The sequence below is a fragment of the Rutilus rutilus genome (assembly GCF_951802725.1).
Source record: "Rutilus rutilus genome assembly, chromosome: 12".
Lineage (NCBI taxonomy): Eukaryota > Metazoa > Chordata > Actinopteri > Cypriniformes > Leuciscidae > Rutilus > Rutilus rutilus.
The window spans coordinates 13023820-13036500 of record NC_140217.1 but is presented as its reverse complement, the minus strand read 5'-3'; the positions used below and the strand labels follow the sequence as shown (position 1 = coordinate 13036500).

The window sequence follows — 12681 nt, the reverse complement described above, 5'->3', positions numbered from 1 at the left end:
CATCCACACACTGGGGACTTCATGAGCTCGGACACACCAAAAGACATTGAGCCCATGAAGTCATTGCGGGTGGTTCTGTCCCAGTCCCACACCTCCACAGACAGCCGACGGTCCTTATCTGCTGGCTTCAGCTTACTGGAACACACACGCATACAGGATGAAGCATTGCATTAGCACTCCCCTTCATCATTCTAAAGCAGGGATTTCAGCAATATATCTTTCAGCAATATATATTATCCAGATTAAAAACTCCAAACAGTTTTCTATTTCTATTTATCTTATCACTTTTGTTATAATACTTATATTATTTTTGTAAATAATAACATGTTAATATTTACAATGATAAAGTTTTTTTTAAGGTTTGCTTATAAATTCCTTCAAAAAGAGAAACATGACTTCACACACTTAACTAAATGCTGAGTTCAGGTTTCTGAACAAACAAACTGTCAAATTGTTTGCATGTTGGCAGGTTTAGGTTTTCTTTTTGATTATGAAATATTTTACTTCATTTTCACTTAATTTGCAAACATACATTTGATTGGACAGTCAGCCCTTCGAAAACAATTCTTAAGCTATTAGATGGGGTATAGATTATTATAGTGCTGTATAGTACAGATCAAGCTAATCAAATCATGAAATAAAATGTGCCCCCACACTTAATATATATCCTTTGATTTGAACTTGTGACCTTTTTCTGATTTGTGCACAGGCCTACTCTATGGAAGTGACTCTGTAAATGTTCACACCACAGTGAGCAGCCATGTGACATCTTTAATAACTTTTATATTTATAGTTTCATTTAAGAAACAAAATGTATCTGTATCTTCTTAATTTTTAGCATATGTCATATTATTTCATGCTATTTTCCAGGAAGATATAAATAGTTGCTATTTTGAATGTTTGGTATGCATATGCATGTCTTTTAAAGCTGTGAATCGGTCTGTCCTCCTTGGCTCTGATGGATCAGGGACATCAGTGATTCATCAGTGACACATCAGTGAGGTATCAGTGATTTCATTAAAATTAATCAGAGGGTTATATAAAAAGTTTGACAGGTCAGATTTGGCCCATGGGCCATCAGTTAAAGATCCATGATCTAAAAGCAGTTAAAGCCATATATTAAAACTGATGCTACAGTAAACCTATATGGAAGATTATAGAAATGGGTAAAACATAAAGTAATAATACAATGTTCATGCACATAAAACTAACAACAATGACACATTAATCCTGAATTTCAGGATGTAATAAAATGTTGGGACTCACAATGTAAATGACTCATTCCAAGCTGGATTCAGGGAAGAACGGATGGTTTTTGTTTTCTGTTTCGTCTCATTTTTAGGGTCTGGAATTAACTTGAGTTTTACATATGGATCAGACAATCCATTCGGGTCCATTGGAATCATGTTCTTGCCTTCTCCAACTGCAACACAACAACATGCCAAATAAGAGACGAAACCAGAACTACAAAAATAGAAATATGTAAATAAAATAGATCAGTGATGCTCATAAACTCTGAACTGTGACATAATATGAAGAACTGACTTCATATTATACACAACATTCCAGATCAGGGCCATGCTGTCAAAGTAGAAATGCACATGCAGGTCTTGGTGTTCTTTGTTGAAACAATCTTATATGAAAGCATTTAATAACTGTCTGTCTGGTTTAGAATGCTACTTTATATGAGTACACATGACCAAATAGCACACACAATTATTGGGTTCCCTTTCAAGGGAACTCGCGTTGCGTCAAGATTGACGCTATGGAAACGCTTTGCGTGATGATGTCTTGAAGCACATGTAAAATCAGTCCAATGGTGTGGCGGAACGTCAGATGCGGGTGACGTCACGAACCAGGAAGCTTTAAAGCCAGCTCGAAAACAGAGAGCGTCAGCTTCTGTGTCTTCAGTAGCGCTCTTTGTGAAACTGTCCACGTCTTATTTGGTGTTGTTTGTCTTTATATCATCATATTTATAAAGCATTATGGTGAGCAAGCAGCAATATTGCAACTATCCAGTTCTGAGGAGCTGGATGTTGTCAGTATTGAGGCTAAAACTGAGGATTCACCACCTCAGTCTCATGCTTTCGAAGAGCTTCGACTAGAGCTGTAGAGAGACTGAGTATCGATTGGCCAGCTGATAAACAGGACGTTCGTTCGAAAAGTAAACTCGACGAACGTTTCCCCGAGGGGCAACCCATTTCGCACAATCAGGGTCACGCAGCGATGCTTACATGCCCTGGTTATGTGGAAGAAACCGTGGTTCCTGTCCCAAGGCCCCGAGCTGGGAGCTGCTTGTCGTCGACGTAACGACGGATGCCTCCCTCACGGGCTGGGGAGCAATCCTAGAGGGTCGCTCAACTCAAGGTCTGTGGAACGACCATCATCGTTCATGGCACGTCAACCGTCCGGAGATGTTGGCTGTATTTCTGGCTCTAAAGTATTTTCTCACAGATCTCAGGGGACACCATGTTCTTGTACACACAGACAACACATCGGTAGTCGCCTATATAAATCACTAAGGGGGTTTGTGCTCACGCCCACTATGCAAACTGGCACACCATATCTTCTTGTGGTCCCAGGGGAAGCTGTTGTCGCTCAGAGCAGCTTACATCCCTGGGGGCCAGAATTTAGGAGCAGACATTCTGTCAAGACAGGGGCTGAGGCCCGGGGAATGGAGGCTCCACCCCGACGTGGTGGAGCAGATATGGAGGGTGTTTGGACAAGCTCAAGTGGATCTGTTTGCGTCTCGAGAGACATCTCACTGTCCACTTGGTTCTCCCAAAGAACTCTGTCCTCGTGGCCGAGGCTACGTCTATATGCTTTTCCCCCAATCGCTCTGCTCCCAGGAGTTCTGGAGAGAATTTGCAGGGACCGGGTTCGCCTACTTCTTGTAGCCCCGCACTGGCCGGGCAGAGTATGGTCCCCGATCTCGTGTCTCTCCTCGACGGGCCTCCACTGGAGCTACCCGTCAGGAGGGACCTTCTGTCCCAAGCAGGGGGCTCGATATTTCATCCCCGACCAGAACTGTGGAACCTGTGGGCCTGGCCTCTGAGGGGGCCCAGCTCATAGGGACAGGTCTCTCAACTGAGGTTGTAGAGACCATTCTACATTCCAGAGCTCCCTCCACTAGGAAACTTTATGCCCTGAAGTGGAGAGTCTTCACTTCATGGTGTAGTGACCGTCGGTTGGACCCAGTTAACTGCCCAGTCGGTAAAGTGCTGGAGTTCCTGCAGGAGCGGTTTACTGCAGATCTAACCCCGTCCACTTTAAAGGTTTATGTGGAGGCCAAAGGTGCTTACCACATTTCTTTGGGTGGAATGTCTTTGGAGAAGGACCCTCTGGTATCTCGTTTCCTTCGTGGCACTCTGAGGCTGAGGCCTGCAGCTTGTACCAGGGTGCCGACTTGAGATTTGGCTATTGTTCTCCAAGGTCTTTCCCTGGCCCCTTTCGAGCCAATAGAGGAGGTTCCGGTCAAATTCTTGACTTTGAAAGCTCTGTTCCTCCTCGCTATTTCTTCTCTTAAGAGAATAGGGGATTTAAAAGCACTGTCGGTTGCTCCCTCGTGCTTAGAATTCACACCTGGCATGGTCAAAGCGTTCCTTCATCCTGAACCAGACTATATCCCGAAGGTCCCCACCAATGTGGTTAGACCTATCGTTCTGCAGGCCTTTTGTCCTCCTCCCTTCCAGAATCCGGACCAGGAAAGGAATAATTTGCTCTGCCTAGTCCGGGCATTAGATGCTTATGTCCACAGAGCTGCCCTGTGGCGTAAAACTGATCAACTGTTTGTGTGTTTTGGGTCCCCAAACAAGGGGTCCCCCGCATCTAAGCAAAGAATGAGCAAGTGGGTGGTTGAGGCTATCTCACTTGCTTATGAGTCGGCCGGACAGCCTTCCCCTATGGCTGTTTGTTCTCACTCTACAAGGAGTATGGCGGCCTCCAAGGCCCTTATATCAGGTGTTTCCCTCCAAGACGTCTGTGATGTGGCAGCAGGCTGGTCTTCACCGCACACTTTCGTCAGGTTTTATTCTCTGGACCTGGACTCTACACCAGGGTCTCAGGTACTGTTGTCCTAGTGCTGCTCGCTCGATTTCACACTGGACAGACATTCGTAGCTATGGTGGCGTTGGTATAGACATTCCCATAGCGTCAATCTCAACGCAACGCAAGTTCCCTTGAAAGGGAACGCCTAGGTTACGACTGTAACCTCGGTTCCCTGAAGAGGGAACAAGCATTGCGTCACCTTGCCATATCTCCTTCATGCCTGTAAGCGACTACTTCAGACTGTAAGAAGCTGACGCTCTCTGTTTTCGAGCAGGCTTTATAGCTTCCTGGTTCGTGACGTCACCTGCATCTGATGTTCTGCCACACCATTGGACTGATTTTACATGTGCTTCAAGACATCATCACGCAAAGCGTTCCCATAGCGTCAATCTCGACGCAACGCTCGTTCCCTCTTCAGGTACAGTCGTAACCTAGGTGTTTTCATGTTTTATGGGGACATTCCATAGACATAATGATTTTTATACTGCCCAAACTGTATATTTTATCCCCTAACCCTACCTCTAAACCTACCCATCACAGAAAAAAAAAAAAAAAAAACATCACTTGGTATGTTTTATAGGCTACACCAAAAATGGCCCCACAAGAACAAGGATATTGCCAAAAACGTAGGATATACCTGAACCACACACACACAAACACACACACACACACACACACACACACACACACACACACACTAGGGGTGGAACGGTACATGTATTCGCATTGAAACGAAACGGTACGGGCATCACGGTTCGGTGCATGAATATGCACGGAGAATACACGGTATAAAAATAAATAAAACTTGCGTGCAAATTAATTAATGTAATGCGGAACTACTGTTAGATACGTGGGTTCTTTAGGGACACCTAATCTGTAGCCCCGCCTTAGCTCTGAAGCTTTGTGGCTATAATGAACAGGCTGCGATGTCAAGATTGCTATGCTGGAATATGTTGTGTGCGTGCGTGTGTGCGTGTGTGAAAGAGGCGCGGGAGCGATCGAACAGTGGAAACATAAAAACATACTCCGTCATTTTGTTCATACAGGACATCATTCAAACTGCAAAGTGTTTACACTTGCAATAAAACACAACGTTGTGCTTTTGTCAAACTGTAAACTCTTGTCAAAGGCCCTGTCCCAAATGGCACACTTCATATGCACTTTCGGTCTTGTGGACTTACAATGGCTGCCGCGTGCGTGTGTCCGTTAAGTCCGTGAGACCGTAGGGTGTCCCATTTGTCATTTTAGGCCTTAGAAGGGTGCTCGCGAGCGCCCCCTTTGCAGTCGATATGCGCCCTTGATGCGCACTTTTGCCGAGCCCACAGTGATGCGGACTCCGCAGCAGACTTATTCCCAAAAGTGCGGACTCGTAGGAAGACCACGAGTGCTTAGGGTGCCATTTGGGACAGGGCCAAACTGTAACCTACTACTGTCACCCAACCAAAATCTCTCTCTCTCTCACACACACACACACACACACACACACACACACACACACACACACACACACACACACACACACACACAGTTTAAAAGCAAAAAATATTTATCCAACCCCATTTAAAAACAGTCTGTGGGTGCCATCTTTTGGACATTCATCATATTGCCTTGGTTTTCATTTCTTGTCCTCAAACAGAGCACTAATCTGTTTATTTTTAAGTTACACATTCTACATTGGTTAAAAAAGAAAATCAAATGTGTTTTTAATGGTAGTATTATTTTATACAGAAATAAATTATAATTAAGATGAGAATAAAGTTAGTGTTAATTAAAATTTTAAGGAAAACAAATATATTGATCTGAAATATAGCAAATAAATTTTAAATTCATTCAGGTACAATTACCAAACATATCTCAAGGTCTTTTTTTATTAATTTAATTAATAAACTAATTATACAAAACTATTGTCAATGCACTACAAATAAACTGGTTCTATGCCTTTACTTTATTAATAAAACTTATTTAAAAAATAGAAGGCTTAAGACATTTATTTTCCTTTGGTGGAACAGCCTGAGACATGCACAATAAAAAAAAAAAAAAAAATGCCTTCTGCATTTTTGTTTTGTTTTTCCCTCCATTGTACCGAACTCGTACCGAACCGTGATGTCTGAACCGAGGTATGAACCGAACCGTGACTTCTGTGTACCGTTCCACCCCTAACACACACACACACACACAAATTGCATAAGGCAACACGGAAAGACCTGCCACACATTTCCTTTACTCAAATCCACAGAAAGGTTAGAATTTGAATATATAAAAATGTCACAACCAAAAGGGTAAATGCAAACATGCGGCGCGCCACTAAAATTTGTGGCAATGAATATAATGAAACACAGGGGGCACAATAAAACTATATGTGGAGAATCTGTGGAGGGATTTTTGTCTGAGGATGCTAATATCAACATTGACAACCTGAATGCCTGAATTGCCGAAGTTTGACAGGTAGAAGGCGCCCTACACTTTCATGACACCACATGTCTCTGTATGCTTTTGTCTTTTTTATCCATCCATCCAATTTCAAAGCACTTTATTGGCATGACATTAGACACAATAACACAAACCATTAATTCAAAATCCAATAACATAGCATAGCGTAAAAATTCAACAAAATATAGCTAAAATGGAATAATAAAATAGCAAAAAGTCCTTATTTCTAGAGACATGACATTCTAAAACAAATGTCTAACATTTACATTTTAATTTATTTACATGCTCTAATTTAACTGACCACAACAATTTCTAGCCTGGCATAGCTTAGCCATAGGTGTGTGAAAGTGAATTTGGATGTAACACAAACACCACAATTGTGCTGAATGACTGGTTTCAGGGAAAAAGGAAAAGGAAGCAACTTTCTTTAAAAAAAAAGAGAGCAGAACTGTGTAGAAAGGGAGAGAGAGTAGGCAAATGTTTCAAAAGTGATGGAGTTTCAGTCAGAACAGAAGTAAAACAATTTTTTGAAATTCAGTCCAATTTATTCTTCTGTTTTTCATATGCTGAAACTCTCAGGAGAAAACTGTGGCATGCAAATGGAGGTTCAAGCCCATAAACAGATCATCTGAAAAATAATTTTTTTTAAATCCTCCCTTGGACCATCCCTTCAAAATAAACGTTGCTTGCATATTTGTCTTCCTCTTAGAGTAAATGTTTTATAGCTCTTTTAAAGGGAGAATGTGTAGTTTTTTAGGTATTTTATTATCTAAAATCAATATTTTTATTCATAAATATGTCCTCAATGGTGTACAAATACCTCTGCTAATTATCTGACTTATCCTCGTAAACGAAGAATTTATTATCTTTATATACATGGGACGGGTAGGTCCACGGAGGCTTCCATGTAGTTCCGCCATCTTGAAAAACTATAACTATAATAAACTATAATAGCAGAGAGGGACAAAAAGTACTAGGCCAATGCGTTTCCACAACGCGTTTTTGTTCAGAGCCAGCGTCACGTGACTGAAACCAGCAGAAACAGAGGAGCAGAGCAGTGAGAGGCGCTTGTCACTGCCCCGGCAAGTTTAAAGGTGCTCTAAGCGATGTCACACGTTTTTTAGGCCAAAACTTTTTTTGTCACATACAGCAAACATCTCCTCACTATCCGCTAGCTGCCTGTCCCCTGAACACACTGTAAAAAAAACGCGGTCTCTCTAGACACCACAGGCTCCACAAACGGCAACAAAAGCAAACTGGGCTCACCCGCACCACGAAACACAACAAACAGTGTTCCAGCCAATAACCGACAAGAAGTATTTGAGGGTGGGGTTTGGGGGGTTAGTGCGCGTGCACATGAAGGGGGTGTGGAGGAGAGAGAAGCATGAAGAGGGAAGTTTGAATTATGGCCGACACACGACCAAAGAGACGACGTTCCGATGAACAAATGCAAAGAAGAGGGACAAGGATAAGGAACGCGCGAAGTACCAAATTTACATCGGAAAAACCTTCGAAAGGTGGCGAGAACTCCGCCGGCAGAAGGGATTCCAATCCGACATTCAGTTGCTCTGTTTTTGCAGAACAGGTGGGTAAATCCATTTTTCTTTCTAAACTGACGTTCATGTTCGCCAAACCAACACAAGGATGTAATTAGCTAGACCTATGCAGTCAGCGTTAACTTTGGTGAATACAACATATGTTTCTAGCAGCTAGCGATCAATCTCTATTGTAAATGATCAAGCAAATTCACAGTAGGGCGACAATTTGTGTGAATGATTGTTTTCACCCACTGTTATGAATTTGAAATTTTCATTTATAGGCTATTGACAACTTTGACTAAATTTGTTTATGACGCCGCCGTTGTTTATGCTCACTGGGAAACACGAAGCTAACGTTATCTTGCTATTATTATTGCGTCCTTGTATGGGAGCTATAGTTATAACCTCAGGTGGCGAAACGATTTTAAGATAATGTTTCTCTTTTTCTGCATTCTGTTCTGCAATATATAAAAGCATTTATCTAACTTGGCGACATTACACATTGAATGAAGTATCAGTAAAACTTAAAGGGGTGGTAAAATGCCCTTTTCACAAAATGTAAAATATATCTATGATGTCCCCAGAGTGTGTGTGTGAAGTTTCAGTGCAAAATACCCCACAGATATTTTTATATAGCAAGTCAAAGTTGTCACTTTTTGAGGGTTTGCAAAAACGCACCGTTTTGTGCCTGGCCCTTTAAATGCAAATAAGCTGCTGCAGAGGGCGGGGTTTCAAGAGCTCGTGTGTGTTAGCAGCTGCTATTACCTCACGCAGACACACTAAAATGACAAACTGTTCTGCCTTTAATGTTAAAACGGAGTCAGACAAAGATGGAGAGACTCAAGAAGAAGTGACAACATGTACAATGAAACAGGACGTCTCTGAATGGTTAGTTGATGAATTTATGTTGCTGATGTGGAGTTAACTATCTTCAATTAGGATATTCTGTCATGATAAATCTATAAATTGCTCATATATGAACTGTTGTGAGATGCACACAGAGTGACTTTCTATTGCATGTGAAAAGATGGATGCAGTTTGAGCTGACTCACAAATGTACTCTTATACAACAACTTTTCCTCTTCTCAACAGGGACTGCGTGTTCCCGGGGGCGGGGTTTATGTAAATTCTAGGGTTAGTGATGTCACTAACCCGGGAGGAATGTCCTGTAGTCCCAACCAGCCGTTTGTTGTAGTCCTTTTCTTTAAAAGCAAATATCTCCCTTTGCTTTGAACTTTGAGTATTGTAACTTTACAGATGTTGTTTATGCTCAAACAGCAACATTACACACTAACTAAAGTTAGAAAAGTAAAATCATAATCAACCACCCCTTTAACTTTGTTTGTAGTGACTACTTTAACTTTCCTTTATGCCGGAAGGGAGGGGAGGAGGGAGGAGACGGGATGAGGAGGAGGGAGGGTCTAGCTAGCCTCCGTTTTGTTTGACAACAATTGGAATGTCAACAAGAAGTTACGTCTCCCGACATTGCTTATAGCAGTGGTTCTCAATTCCAGTCCTCGTGACCCACTGCTCTGCACATTTTGTATGTCTCCCTTATTTAACACACCTGAACCAGATCATCAGCTCATTAGGAGAGACTCCATGAACTGAACTGAGTGTGTCAGATAAGAGAGACCTACAAAATGTGCAGAGCAGTGGGTCACGAGGACTGGAGTTGAGAACCACTGGCTTATAGCACCTTTAAAAGGCTGCACTGCACGGTTACTTATAATGGAGGACCATACATATGCTGAGTCACAGGATAAGGAGTCCTCGTCGTCGAAAAAGTCCAAACTAGACCGTAAAAGGAAACGTGACCGGAGATTACAAAAAACAAGGGTTAATGTCGGGATAGCTTTTTCCAGGTGGAAAGAGCTAATGCAGGAGAAAGCTTTCAAAAGAGACGCTTGAAGTTGCCTGCTTTCTTCTCAACAGGTAAGTCAATGTTATGGTCTTAATTACAAGCTTTTTTTCCATTGCTTGGTTGTGTACTTTATTATATAATATACAAAAATATAACGAATAAAGAAGGCATCACTACTAATTACCATAGTTCATGTTTTTCACAGTCAGTAATTCATACTGTAACATTCGTTTGTTTGTTGTGTCAAGTTGCAGTTTGTTTGAAATAACAAACCTGTTCACCCGAAGGAAAACTCGATGAAGTGCTATTAGAAGACATCCTGTCATAGCTTTTTGGTACATAACGGCTACCGTAGATGCAACACGCATTTGAAAAAGTGAGGCGCTGGAGAGCACTATTCGTTTGAATGCAAAATACATTTTCACCACTAGATGGGAGAAATTCTTACACAATGTCCCTTTAACTACACTCTGAGGTATATTACATTGCCAAAAGACATCTTAATACCTTCTTAATAATGGCTTTTGGCTATTCCAGTAATGATAAATCTTAATGCTATAGACCTTATGTAGCCCCGCCCCTTTTCAGCGCTGCGCTCGTTGTCTTTTGACTTCCGGTCTGTATTTTCACAGCAATTCTGCGTGTTTATTAATGAACGGCTCGTTTTAAAATCTGCTTTAAACTTCACAGTCCTCATGATAACTCTCGTTAACTTTACATTAAGTAAATCCACTTCAAAAGCGAATTACTCCTGGACAGCAATGCCATAGAAATATACAGAGCGACCGCAAAAACGGAAGTTAAAAGACAATATTCTAAAGATGGCGGTGCCCTCATTTCTCTGGCGCATAAGGTCTATAGATTACACAATAACATTCTAGAGAATTATGTGCATCCAACTTTAATGCAACAGCTTGAGGAGGGCCTTTTTACAAAATGACAGTGCCTGTACAGTATCTACAAAGTGAAGTAAAATGTAATGGGCCTACACAAAACCCAGGCCTGAAACCCTATTGAGCACCTTTGAGATGAACTGGAACAATGAGCCAGGTCCCATCACCAAATGTCAGTGTTTGACCTCCCTGATGCATGGAAATCACACTTCCAAAACAACCACCATTCTTTTTGGAAGCCTTTCTACAAGATGTTGTACAGGGATTTGCTGCCATTCAGAAATAAGATGGGGTGTGGTAACCCCCTCAATAACCAAAACTGTACAGCTTAATCAATATAAAATACATTCTATATCCTATATAAACAAGTATTTGATAAATAGGCTATTATTTTATTGCAGTTATGTTATCAACCAACGTATGTACACTAAAGACAAATGTAGGTGGACACCCCCTTATATTTAACATGTATTATTTATGCAAACCAGTTAAGTGCAAACCTCACCCTGCATCCAACTCTAAAGATTTCATTAGTCATTTCAATCGCAATGCTGATTGCCTACACAATGCTGAAAAAAACAACAACAACTAACTAACCACTAACCCTAACCTAAACCACTGTTTTTTTTTCCCATTTGAATGCATCCTCAATTTCTGAACTCAGAAATGAATCCATGAATTCTGAACATTTCTTGTTTTCTTGGTGACTGCGTGATTGAATTGACCAATGAAATTCACCATGGGCAGGGTTTGCACAGATCTAGTTTGTGAAAAAAACACACAAAAAAAAACCACATTTAATATAAGGGTGTGTCCACATACTGGCTATTAACAGACTCATACATTTCTGGTTAGATATTTCCAGATATTTCTGCTTGCATTATTATGTTACTCTTCTAACTTGTCATCCTTCTCACCTCAAGCTTTACATGGTTGTAGAGATGTTTACATATATTTATTTAGTTTAAATATATTTGATTTAGCATACAGAACTGTTATAGCATATCAAATCTCAACTCCCTGATTTATATATATATATATTTTTTTTTTTATTTATTTATATATTTATATATTTTCACCCAGCTCTTTATATAAAGTTTAATATATAAGAATGTCTTATACTCGTGTAGGCCGATATCAAATGCTTGATTGCTTATATTGTCATAAAATGTAAACTATATTATTGCCCAGCTCCAGTCTGCTAAATGTGACTATAAGGCATGAAGATATTAAGATATTATAAATATTATCATCATGGTTTTCTGTAAAGCTGCTTTGAAACAATGTGTACTGTGAAAAGAGCTATATAAATAAATTTGGCTTGACTTGTCAACATAGACAACACACCATGTCATCATCACTACCAAAAACATACACATATGCATGCACATACTCATAACATATGCACATATGCACACACCAACAAGCAAATACTGTCCTCTATATGTACAAGCGCATATGTGTGAGTGTGAATGCAGCCTGTGATCTATTCTTGAACTCATCGGTCTGACATTCTGCTAATGGCATTTTCTTCCTCAGCCAGTGAACGTCACACAGACTAAATCACACTGCAGCTGTGTGTGTGTGTGTGTGTGTGTGTGTGGTTAGCTGGCACGTTGTAATCAGGCTGATTGTGCAGGTGCAGCTCCGGCAGACTTGGGCCTTCAGGCTCTTCGACTGACAGCACTGTTATAATACAGAGCTCAATTCAGCTGTACAAATGCTATGCACACTAAATGTAATGTTAAGGGTAACAGGCTAGTGACATCACAACACAGAGTATCACAAAATCAGCATCTGGAATTATCCATATTATCTCATTTCATTTCATCAACAAGGCTAGATTGTAGTTGCTTAAGTTTGACACTCTTCGACTGACAGCACTGTTATAATACAGAGCTCAATTCAG

The 12681-nt window shown here is 40.9% G+C and overlaps 1 protein-coding gene across 1 annotated transcript in view; it reads right to left on the bottom strand.

Moving 5' to 3' along the window:
- prkcaa (protein kinase C, alpha, a) overlaps positions 1-12681 on the bottom strand; it is a 179610-nt gene that overhangs the window by 54929 nt on the left and 112000 nt on the right. Inside the window, exons 6-7 of the mRNA XM_084426094.1 lie at positions 1267-1423; positions 1-135 (exon numbers count right to left, since the gene is read on the bottom strand). Of these exons, the coding sequence (XP_084282220.1) occupies positions 1-135; positions 1267-1423 (292 nt within the window). The remainder of the gene's footprint in view (positions 136-1266; positions 1424-12681) is intronic.